The sequence below is a fragment of the Misgurnus anguillicaudatus genome, chromosome 10 (assembly GCF_027580225.2).
Source record: "Misgurnus anguillicaudatus chromosome 10, ASM2758022v2, whole genome shotgun sequence".
Lineage (NCBI taxonomy): Eukaryota > Metazoa > Chordata > Actinopteri > Cypriniformes > Cobitidae > Misgurnus > Misgurnus anguillicaudatus.
Window position 1 is genome coordinate 26,936,585 of NC_073346.2, and position 12,321 is coordinate 26,948,905.

At 39.2% G+C, this 12,321-nt stretch overlaps 1 protein-coding gene across 4 annotated transcripts in view; it reads right to left on the bottom strand.

Annotated features, from left to right (window-relative positions):
* Positions 1 to 203: 203 nt before the first annotated feature.
* Positions 204 to 12,321, bottom strand: part of usp45 (ubiquitin specific peptidase 45) — a 34,104-nt gene continuing 21,986 nt past the window's right edge. For all 4 annotated transcript variants that reach the window (XM_073872274.1, XM_055210455.2, XM_073872273.1 and 1 more), the window contains 10 exons: positions 11,800 to 11,887; positions 9,206 to 9,287; positions 8,361 to 8,452; positions 7,980 to 8,036; positions 7,724 to 7,849; positions 6,053 to 6,719; positions 2,427 to 2,524; positions 2,145 to 2,231; positions 1,912 to 2,053; positions 204 to 1,430 (listed from right to left, as the gene is read on the bottom strand). In XM_073872274.1, the coding sequence (XP_073728375.1) occupies positions 1,300 to 1,430; positions 1,912 to 2,053; positions 2,145 to 2,231; positions 2,427 to 2,524; positions 6,053 to 6,719; positions 7,724 to 7,849; positions 7,980 to 8,036; positions 8,361 to 8,452; positions 9,206 to 9,287; positions 11,800 to 11,887 (1,570 nt within the window). In that variant the 3' untranslated portion in view covers positions 204 to 1,299. The remainder of the gene's footprint in view (positions 1,431 to 1,911; positions 2,054 to 2,144; positions 2,232 to 2,426; positions 2,525 to 6,052; positions 6,720 to 7,723; positions 7,850 to 7,979; positions 8,037 to 8,360; positions 8,453 to 9,205; positions 9,288 to 11,799; positions 11,888 to 12,321) is intronic.

Sequence of the window (12,321 nt, forward strand, 5' to 3'; positions counted from 1 at the left end):
TTTCTTGATTCCACACCCACCTCTTCTTCACCAGTCAGGGACATGTTCTAAAACAGCATGCCTTTGCAGCCGTCACACAAAATCGCCATTGTGAAAAGAGTGAAAATGGCATTCTGGGATTTCTAGTGACAGCAGAGGTTAATGGCCAACGATGTCTCCACAAAGACCAACAAGGAGAATTTTAAACTCAGTCAAAGACAACATTCAAAGGTTTCTCCAATTAAATGTATTTAAATTATCATCCTAAATCATTCAAATAAAATAATATTTCATTATGTTGACAAAATTCAAGCAAAAGAGAAGCTTAAAGAGCCCTGCAGTCACAGACACCACAAATACATGGTGTTACAATATCAGGCCAATAAGCTGAATGAATAGTATAGAAAGTAGTACAGTATATACAGAAATGTATACATTTGTATATTGCACCTTAAGAAGTTTAAATATCATTTGTGCTGCTGTACGATGTCATTTTAATACTTTGCTGAACACATGCAAATACAATCTCAGCCCTCAAACCGCAGGCAGTGGTGTACTTTAGTTTCACAAATCATGGGGGATAAAACAGAAATATTAAGGATTGTTTTTAAAGTCCATACCAACTTCATAACCATCGGAAATATGATACACCTCACAATCAGTAATAAATTCATAAAACCTTATTTTCTACAGGGGGTCATTCAAATCAATATCTGGTACTATGTTATGAACCCTACAGCTGATGATGTCTTGTAAACCACACACACACAAAAAGAAAATAACAAAATATTAAATTACAATTTATTACAGGGTAACCAAACTACTTAGTAAATGTAGTATTGTCTCTAAGCATATAAATACACCTGAATGCATTTATGTTTGTGTAATGATGTAATCCAGTGCAGAATTTTTTAATAGATCTAAACTGCTCCAAGCATTCGGTGCTTATTTGTCCTTTCACAAAAGAGGGTAGATATTCTTATGGCACAAAGCACATTCCTCCTATTTCCCTCTTATAATATACATCCTATACACTGACCCTGTGGCAAAATAAACTTTTGACAATCAAAAAAATAACTTAAATTCAGAATATTATTTTATATCAAGTAATACCCCTCCTCACCATTGTCCAATCCAAATTCAGAATATATTTGAGCAATGAATAAGTCCTGGGGCTTAATGTCCAAGCATGTATTCAGTACAGTATATAGAATCCCTCTTATATTAAAATCCAGGTGTACAGGGCATGCAGTAAGTCCCAGGTATTGTTCATGCTGATATTGCCAGCATTCATCCGGAACATATTAACACAATCCGGCTCTACAGCAATTCTTCATAGAAGAGTAAATAAGCTTGAGAGTTAAGCACTCTGGATTCCGGTACAGTCTGTACATTGGTGTCGCTAACATAAACCCACTGACCCTGTGGAGCTGAACTGGCCTCTCTGGGACCTAAAAAAAAACATACACAAACACATACATCATTATTTAAAGTAACACAAAGGGGCCACAAAATCCCACAACCTTCTAAGACACAAAACCCGCATGAACACAAGAAGAGAAACAAAATAGATGTTCAGGAAGCCTTTCACAGTATGTATAGAGCGCATAACCTCACAACAATACAGCTTCGAGTTATAAGATGTTGTGATTAACTACCAGTGAGTACAATGGTTTTCCTCAACTTGGTCATCTTGTGCTGAATGATAGGTTTCTCCTTGAGCAGAGAGCGAAGATGAACAGATCTATACTGTACATCAACACCAAACAAATCCCGCTTGGCCTTTACCGAACAAGCAACAATCTTCAAGGCTGTAGCGAATGGGGCTTCAACACTTTGTTTACCTACAGTACATGTTTCCAGGAGTTTTAAAGGAAGCTATAATGAAAGAACATTTAATGAAAACTCGGGTAGGTAGATGTGGCTTTGTACCTGACTGGTTTCTTCGCGGCTCAGTTCTGCGCTGAGGGGTGCGGACCTTCACATAGGCGGCGTAGTGCCCCCCTCGCATCGATCCGCTGTGTTCCACAATGCCATACAAGCTGTAAAGCACACGCTCCCCCGACCCAAGGTTCTGCCACATGAATACAAAATCAATACACAGTGATACATTGGAGATTTTTAATTTACAGGTATTGACTGATATTTACAACTATGATCAGTACCTTGCAAGTGGCAGAACAAAAAGGTGCCAGGTCCAAAATAAGAGGAAAATCCACATGTCTATTAACTTTCCTCAGATTCATCCCAGCCTGAAAAACACAGACTGATCGATTAGTGCACGGGCAGATAAACAATGGAGGACAAAACATAGGACCTTGCTGACCACAGTTATAGATTTTCTCAGCAAACTTTTCTGTCTTTACAAGTATTGTATTGTGTGTTCACTATTCTTTGTGTTCAATGAGTTTTGATTTAGTGGTCCAAACGAAGATATAGTCCCTCACCTGGTGAAAGCGTTTCAGGTGGAGCGTGACCACTGGAGGAAGAGCGGAGATGAGCATCTGTTTACGGGCACTGGTGTAGACCTTCTCAGACCTTTTATCTGAAACACATGAAACATAAAACACTGGATATAAGAGGATCTATGTTAGAGCCAGATAAATATTTTAAGAAAAGGTATATCAGAAACATGATGATGCGGTTTCCCGGACAGGGTTCAGATTTAACAGCGACTTGGACTTAAACACAAACTATCATCAGGACTTACATTTAAGTAGTTTTAAGAAACATAACTTACAAAAACTATACTGGTGTGCATCTTGAGACAAAACAATGGCACTGATATAAAGATATGTCAGCACAAGGTGTTTTAAATGAAGGCAGCTCAAACATGCATTTAGTCCGCCTCTATGTGAACTGTTGATATAGGGTACACATTTGGTACGCTCTAAAAATGCTTGGTTGTTTTAAAGGGACACTTCACTTTTTTTAAAATATGCTCATTTTCCAGCTCCCCTAGAGAGAAACGTTTGATTTGTACTGTTCTGGAATACATGCAGCCGATTTCATGGTCTGGTGTTACCACCCCTAGCATAGCCTAGCACAATCCACTGAAACCGACCAGATCATTAGCATCGCACTAAAAAAACCCCATATTTTTCCTATTTAAAACTCACATACTAAGACAGACAGGAAATTAAAAGTTGTGATCTTCTAGGTCGACATGGTCTAGTCTCATTCTGGCATAATAATCAAGGACTTTGCTGCTGTAACATGGCTCCAGCAGGCGCAATGATATTATGCAGTGCCCCAAAATAGTCCCCTGCTATTGAAAGTTACCAAGGGAACTATTTTCTACAGAAGAGTCAAGTTTTAAATAGGAAAAATATCAACTCTTTGGTCATTTTTGAGCGCGATGCTAATGGTCTAGTCAGATTCAATAGATTGTGCCAAGCTATGCTAAAAGTGGTACCGCCCGACCCGAAGATCAGCTGAATGGATTCCAAAACGGTAATAATCAAATGTTTAACTTCAGGGGAGCTAAAAATCAGTCTTTTTTCAAAAAAGTGGAGTGTCCCTTTAAAGCTATGGTCTACGATTTCAAAGATTGTTCATTATTAATAACCTCGTTTAGATGATGGTTATGGTTCTACAGTAACATCCTAACAATATGAAGAGAAAAAATAATTAAAAAAATCCATTCAGTCTATTGGGTGTATGGTAGCAGATAAGTTGACCAATGTAAACTGTCCGGCTGGATAGCTTACATTGGTTAACTGCTCTCATCCAATCTCTGCTACATTTGAAAATCCACCTCGTGCTCGTGTCTCCACCCCATCACACACCACCCCGCCCCTCTCCTGCCTGCGACATGAAATTTGTGTCAGTGTATGGTAGCTAGCGAAGCAGCAACATCTCACTAATGGAAAAAAAATAAACGACAGCAGCAAGCAGCCCCTGCTTGTCCCTACAGTAAAGGTTGGAAGAAAAAGGAAGTCTGTTGAAGAAAGAGCAGAGGTTAAAAAAATTTGAAAAACGCCGGACTCTAAGTAGAATCAATATATGGTCCGCCATTGACCGTTGAAGCTTCAGGGAGATTTGGGGCTGAAAACCGACGCCGACACGGCAGACTTTTGTTGAACAGGTACGCACTTATTTATACTTTTATTGTGTGAGGTGTTACATAAATATCTTTTTATGAGTACATGCTGTCGTTCGGCATCGGAATGTTAGCCGTTTAGCATCGCGTATCACGGGTCAAAATAATTATATTTCCAAAGATTGTGTGAGGTGTTACATAAATAGTATTATAATCTGACTACATGCTGATGCTGCCGGTCGGCATCGGAATGTTAGCCGTTTAGCATCGCGTATCACGGGTCAAAGTAATTATATTTACAAAGATTGTGTGAGGTGTTACATAAATAGTATTATAATCTGACTACATGCTGATGCTGCCGGTCGGCATCGGAATGTTAGCCGTTTAGCATCGCGTATCACGGGTCAAAATAATTATATTTACAAAGATTGTGTGAGGTGTGTTACATAAATATGATATTATCAGTCTGACAACATGCCCATGCTGCCGGTCGGCATCGGAATGTTAGCCGTTTAGCATCGCGTATCACGGGTCAAAATAATTATATTTACAAAGATTGTGTGAGGTGTTACATAAATATGATATTATCAGTCTGACAACATGCCCATGCGGCCAGTCGGCATTGGAATGTTAGCCGTTTCGCATCGCGTATCACGGGTCAAAGTAATTATATTTATAAAGTCATTTCTTGAAGCTCATGAGGGGAAACGTATGCCAAACGTTGTTGTGAAAGTAAATAACGTCAATTACAATCATAATTGTAATTGTTCATTCCTTCAAGCCTTTATGTGTTTACTGCTCGGTAAATCTCTGTTCTGATGTTTACTACCAGTGATCACAGCTTAAATGAGTGACGTTGTTCAGGTCGTTTCCCAGGGGGAGGGATCAGGTAGCACAGAGGGGCGGGATGAGTTTTTTAAAACTTACTAACCGTCTCAGGCTTTCTAGACCGATTTTCAACATCGTAGACTACAGCTTTAACCCCTATGTATTGTTGGGGAAGTTTTCATCTACTGTGGCATGTTCTTGAGTCTTAATTTGGCCACAACTTTCTTTGTGTTTCAGCAAATGGCATGATTTTTGGTGACAAATCTTATATTGACACATATTTTAAGAAAATACTTTGAAATTTTTAAAAAACTCGACAATAGAATGTGGGCAAATTCACTACGCTTTCATGTTGTTCGGCATGAAAACATCCACTAACACGCACACAATTATATGCTGTTATACACCATATAAGTCCACTATGCTTTTTTTGCACAGGCCTATCTAAAGGGTTAATGGTGTCACGTGGTGATCAACAGTAAAAATTACAAATTTTACCTCTTACCAACAGGAAAAACCACCAACAATCAAAGATGCATGATTATTTGTTGTCATGGCTTTGCAATCAAAAAAATGACGTTATAATGGAAGTCAATCGAGAAAAAACAGCCATGAACAGTAAATGAAGGTGGAAAAAATAAAATCTGCTGCTGCACAAAAACTAATAATGCATCAAAGCCAATGTTTTTACTAATCTTGCCCAAGACTGCGATAAAAGGTAAACAAAAATCAAGTCCACATTCACTTTTTATAATAAAATTTAAGTCATTTTGTGTGTTTTTTTTCACCAAATCAGTGACATAATTTATAACTTGGCAAACAGTGTTAAAATCCTGGAATTTTCGTAAACATTTAGTAGTTTTGCATTTTTACAGCAGTTTAATTTAGTGGATTTTTCATCCCGAACAACACGAAAGTGTAGTGAATTTGTACAATGCACAAGGGTTAACCCAAATATTAAATTCTTTCTGAAGTCTGTGAAGAACATTTCAAGAAAGTTTTTTATATTGTACCTACCTGCATATGGTTCTTGCACATAAACAAAAGAAATAAAGACATTTCTGCAATTTTTAAGTCATATTCATTTGTATTAATATTCATTATGTTTTGCCAAATTGCTCAAAATACCAATAAACCTGTCCAGGATTAACTTTAAGACATCGGGACCCAACAGTATGTGTGTGTTACAGACAGTATTCTAACCTGCAGCACTACTTCTCTTCATCTGTCTCTGCCTCCTCTCTGTGCAGTTTTCACAAAGCAGTTTGTTGTTGCCCATTAGCAGCTCAACAGAGGTAAACTGGTGTAGACAAGATTGTACAGAGCATTCTTTTGAACTGGGTGTGTAGCTGTGACAAAGGGCTTGAAAGGCCCCTTGATGGAGTTGCCGATCCCTCTCCCTTTCCCGGTTCTCGGCCTGCTCATCAGGGCTGTGACTGACCGGTAAAGTGTCAGTGGAAGTGTGCACCAGGCCCAGCTTGGACACGGCGCTGACAAGCTGCTCTACGGCACCGCCCTGATGAGGTCTAAGTGAGGGTAAGGGAGTCGAGCCCGGGCTCAGGTTGGGTTTTGGATTGTGCGTTGCTGTGGGTGTAGTCGCAGAGGCTTTATCAGAGGTGCTACTGTGACCGGGTGTGGATGGGATTCGAGGGGACCATTCACTTTCAGAGGCCTCGCTGTCTGCATCATTACTGCTGTCCTGTAAGTTTGAATCCTTCTCGCTGCAGTCTGATAGGCTGCCCATTGTGTCAGACACTGGGAAACTGGCTAGGCCACGTCCAGCCACACAGAGCTCTTCCTCTTGTCGGCTAGATACAGAGTCTGCTCCCCTGTCATCGTGAGACGTGGACGAATGTCGACTCTGTGGTTTCTGATTGCACACACAGACATGCTTGCGTTTAATGCAAAATATCTTTGTCTTGCTTCAGCTATTAAATCTAATGTCTTAAACATTCACCAAATTTAGATTAAACACAAAAAAATACATTGTCATCATCGCCTATTTTACAATGATTTAGTTGACTAGTAGATATATAGAGGGGCCATTTCCCAAACAGGGTTTAGATGAATCCAGGACTTGGCCTTAGGTATATTATGACATTTAAAGGGGCACTCTACTTTTTTTGAAAATATGCTCATTTTCCAGCTCCCCTTGAGTTTAACAGTTGATTTTTACAGTTTTGAAATCCATTCGGCCGATCTCCGGACAATGATATTACGCAGTGCCCGAAAATAGTCCCCTCCCATTGAAAGTTACCAAGGGGACTACTTTCAGGCGCTGCGTAATATCATTGCGCCTGCTGCAGCCATGTAACGTCAGCAAAGTCCTTATTACGCCGGAATGAGAGTATAGTTCCTAGCCATATCTGACTAGACAATCGCAACTTTTAATTTTCCGTTGGTCTTAATACACAATGTTACTACAGAAGAGTCAAGTTTTAAATAGGAAAAATATCAAAACTCTTTGGTTATTTTTGAGCGTGATGCTAATGGTCTAATCAGATTCAATGGATAATGCTAAGCTATGCTATAAGTGGTACCGCCAGACCCGGAGATCAGCTGAATAGTTTCCAAAAGGGTAAAAATCAAATGTTTAACTCTAGGGGAGCTGGAAAATGAGCATATTTTCATAAAAAGTGGAGTGTCCCTTTAAGTAGTTTTTACAATCATACCTCACAAATATAATACTGGTGTGCATCTTGAGACCAAACAATGGCAGTAATAGTTAAGATATGTCGGTGCAAGATGTTTTTAAATTAAAACATGCATTTTAGCCTAAAACTAGGATAAGTTCTATTCAGGACACTGCCCCAGAATGTTTAATTTTAAATACATTCTTCATACAACTTATTTCATACTAATAGCTTTGCCTACCTGTCCACTCATCTTCCTATTGTTTCTATTGGTCTGTGAATGAGAAGTGTCATCCCCCTGGCTGACCAGAGCATCTTGTTCTCGTCCACTCTTCCCCAATCTGCCCGGGTTTGTGGGCTTGGACATCTGAAAAAGCATAAACTTTTCTTTTTTAGACAAACGTCAAGAGGTTCTAAAACCATAAACAGGGTCTGATTATTTACGAAATGTGATAGGAAATAGAGAAGTGTGGACACAACACTATGACTAGTCTTACCCTTTCCTCTATAATGGGAAGTGAGATGTCAATAAAGGCTTCCTTCACAGTAGAAATCTTAAAGTAAACAGTGCCGACATGTTAAATAGTGTAATTCCAAGTCTCCGTAACACATATAAAAAAATAAAGACAGGCAGTAATGAATATGTTGTGACCCTTTCTGTGAAATCTCAGTCTAATTGAAATGAGCAGGATCAAAGTTTGATTTCACTCCCAGATTTCAATATTTGACATGACCTTACTCAGTTATTATATAAAACTATAACATATGAGACTGGGACACACACTGTATTAAAGTATTGGTAAAAAAAAAAGAATGTAAATGAAGTTTTTATGGTTCAGCTGGCTTTTTATCTAAACATTGCACATTAGAATGCTTACGTGTTCACACTCTTCACACATTATGGTGCTGGTTAGCTCTCCAACGAAAATGCGATCAACAAAATTCATTTTTACTCCTTCCTTCCCATACGCTGTAGATCAAAGACATGTAAAATGTAAATATTTACATATATTCTCAAATTAAAGGCGGAGTGCACAATGTTTGAAAAACGCTTTGGAAAAGGAGACGGGCCGACTACCAAAACACACTTATAGCCAATCAGCAGTAAGGAGCTTGTCTACTAACCGACATCCTTGCCGGGGATGCGTATGTGTGGGGCGGGTCTTTTAAAAGAAGGTCCAGATTCTATTGGGGTAGGGGCGTGTTTGTTTAGGTGACTTCAAATATCAACATTGGCTTTCAAACATTGTGCACTCCGCCTTTAACAAAGCAGAAATTCAAGTAATACAATTATTTTAAAGGGATAGTTCATCCAAAAATCCAAATTCCGTCATCATCAACTCACTCTCATGTTGTTACAAACCTGTTTAAGTTTTTTGTTCTGATGAACACAAAGAAAGATATTTTGAGAAATGCCTGCAACCAAACCGTTCATGGACCCCCCCCACCTCCACACTATTCTTTCATTCTACTATGGAAGTGAATGGGGTCCACAAACCGCCCGGCCACAAACATTCCCCAAAACATCCTCCCCTATGTCCATCAGAACACAAAAAAACGTGTGTTTGTAACAACATGAGAGTGAGCAAATGACGACAGAACCCTAATTCTTGGGTGAACTCTCCCCTCAAGTATTTTTAGTGAAGTGAACACAAGCTGTCACTAGATGGCAATATTGCTTTGAGTGATGTGAACGTAGGTGACAGAAGCAGAGATGAAGCACCCTTCACTTGTCGTTTTGTCTCCTCGTCAGCCGTCTTCTCAGTGGGGTTGTTAAAGGCTTTAAGTATGCCTGCTTTAATCCGCTGTCAATGTAAACACAAAGTGATGCCATTTTGTCAGATAATAAAGCAGTTGCTCATTATTGTCATGTTCAAAACATAGGTGATAAAATCACATCCCATAATAGTAAAAATTGTGTATGTTTATTCTAATGAAACTCAATGCCACAACCCTTTGTATTATGTGTAAACACACTAAAATATATTATAGCACAAGGCCATGTGCACATGTACACATGGTAAAGGTCAAGATGTGAGCTGTACTGCAAGTATTTTATAAAGGCACATGTACTATACATATAAAGACTTAAGGCGAGCGTTACTATGTTTTTAATGACAGGTGACATGGTCAGTGACTCTGTTGGTGAGAGAGCTGTCGCTCGACACTGTCACAGTAAAGCACCAATCAATACATAATTGGCCGTGGTGGTGTGGTGACTATGGGCCTCGGCCGGTTTTCTCCATTGTCCCATCCCCACGCTCACAATGAGCTATTTAGGTCAAAAGTACGGCTAATCCCTCTCTTTCAGTTACTCAGCCCCCCAAAACCCCCTGTCTGTGTCAGACCACTGCAACACAAACTAATTAAATACAAACACGCACCCTAAAATAACTAGGCCACCACACACTCTTAAGAAGTTGAGCTCATTTAAGGAGTCATTCTTAGCATTTTCATTTAACAGCTAATTGGTGATAATTCATTGAGGTTAATTAGCATATTGTGAGCAGTGATCCTATTGGCTGATCAACATAAATATTGTGGTGTCCATGTTTGGTGACTGGTTTAAGAGCTCTCAGCTATGTTTTTGTTCAGTGATTGATTATAATCGCAGTGATCTTGATTTCAAAGTAGTTAAAAAATTGAAAAACACTTTTCACATACAGTGGGACACAGAGGAGTGTGATCACACAGAAAAATTACATTTTAAATTAAATTTGTGGCATTGATCACTTTAACTCATTTGTATAAAAGCTCAGATTTCCTTGCATCCATAGAAATGCACCAAAAATTATCTTTAAAACCATGCTGGGATTACATGGCTCATCAGGTTTTGTTTAAACTTGCAAATGCCACACCAGTTCAAACGCATCAGCTCATAGCAAACACAAAGAAACTTAGAAATTACTGTAAATTAATCTATTTAACCTTGCATTTAAACTGTTATGGTGATAATATATATAATAACAAATGTAATGCATTTATTTCATTAAAAGAAATCCAAGAACATTTTTTACTAGTAGTTTGAAACTAACTTTTGCTTATTTAGATCTTTTAAAATCTTACTTGAATGTATTGTTTTTACACCCCTGCACACTAACAGAAATACAGTTGTCTTAAAATTAGCCAAACACACATGCTGAGATAACAAGAAGCAGTTAAAGCATTAGTCAATATTCTTTAAAAAAATCCAGATAATTTACTCACCACCATCTCATCCAAAATGTTAATGTCTTTCTTTGTTCAGTCGAAAAGAAATCATGTTTTTTGAGGAAAACATTCCAGGATTTTTTTCATTTTAATGGACTTTAATGGACCCCAACACTTAACAGTTTTAATGCGGTTTAAAATTGCAGTTTTAAGGGACTCTAAACAATCTCAAACAAGGCATAAGGGTCTTATCTAGAGAAACGATTGTCATTTTTTGCAAGAAAAATAATAAATATGCACATTTAAACCACAACTTCTCGTCTTCCTCCGGCTGTGTGACGAGCCAGCGCGACCTCACGTAATATGTCATCACGTCAAGAGGTCACGGATGACGTATACGAAACTACGCCCCAATGTAGTATTTTTTGCATATTTTTTTATTTTTCTTGCCAAAAATGACAATCGTTTGGCAAGATAAGACCCTTATGCCTCGTATGAGATCGTTTAAAGTGCTTTAAAACTGCAATTTTAAACTGCATTTTCTTAACTGTTAAGTGTTGGGGTCCATAAAAGTCCATTAAAATGAGAAAAATCCTGGAATGTTTTCCTCAAAAAACATAATTTCTTATCGACTGAACAAAGAAAGACATCAACATTTTGGATGACATGGTGGTGAGTAAATTATCTAGATTTTTTAAAAGAAAATTGACTAATCCTTTAAGCCAGATTTCCTATGTTCTTCCTTTCCAAGTGTGGAGGGAGGGAAGGAGGGAGGCGGGTGGGGATGGAGCGCCATCACAAAGCCTCAGCAAGCAGCTGACTTGTTTCCCAGGGTGCACAATGAGGCCAGTCGCGCCACTTGCAAGGTTTCTAAGTGGCACAACTGTCCACATTCACGGGTCTGAATGGGCCTGACTGGCCCCGGGGCCCGTCACCCTATTCTGCACCCGCTTTCTTAGGGCAGCAAGGTCCACTGGTGGGGCTGCGTGGGTCTTGGCCCCTGGCGCTGCGGACATCCAGAAAAAGAGACCCACAAGCCAAGCCGACAAACCACAGAATACTAGAAGGACCGCACTACTCACTTACGACACGACAGGGGTCAGCCACCCAGAAAATGTCTTATTCTTTCATTCTGTGTGACTGCATTTTAGGTTCTCACACACTCACCTTGGTCTCCTCGACTCTCACCGAGTCCAAAAGGTAGTGCAACAACTCCTGACTGTCCTGTTGCTGGTAACCTTTAAATCGAGGAGCCCTGTCGACACACACACACACAGCCATAGAGTCAGAATGTATGTCACAACAAACACATTGATACCAGTGTAAATACAACCACAGGGACAAAAGGAGCCGAAGCCATGCAAACACCAATTAACCACACACAAAAAGCAATCTGCAGCTTATAGACGTCTAAAGACCAGAGAAGAATGAAGAAAATCTTCTCTCAAGGCCTTTCTTTGATGACTCTTGCCGTCTCTCAGACTGGTTTCAGGTACCAAGAGGCAGTGTTTTCCCAATCACAACTTTCATTCAACCAGCTGTGAGGTCAGTCGCACGGAGTCACGCATTCTTGTTCATATGAAAACAAAACAACACATACAAGTATTTAAAGCTCTCATTTAACGAATTACACACCCTCGAAAAAAAATATAAAATTTTCTGCAATTCAAGGCATTGAAAGTGCAGTCT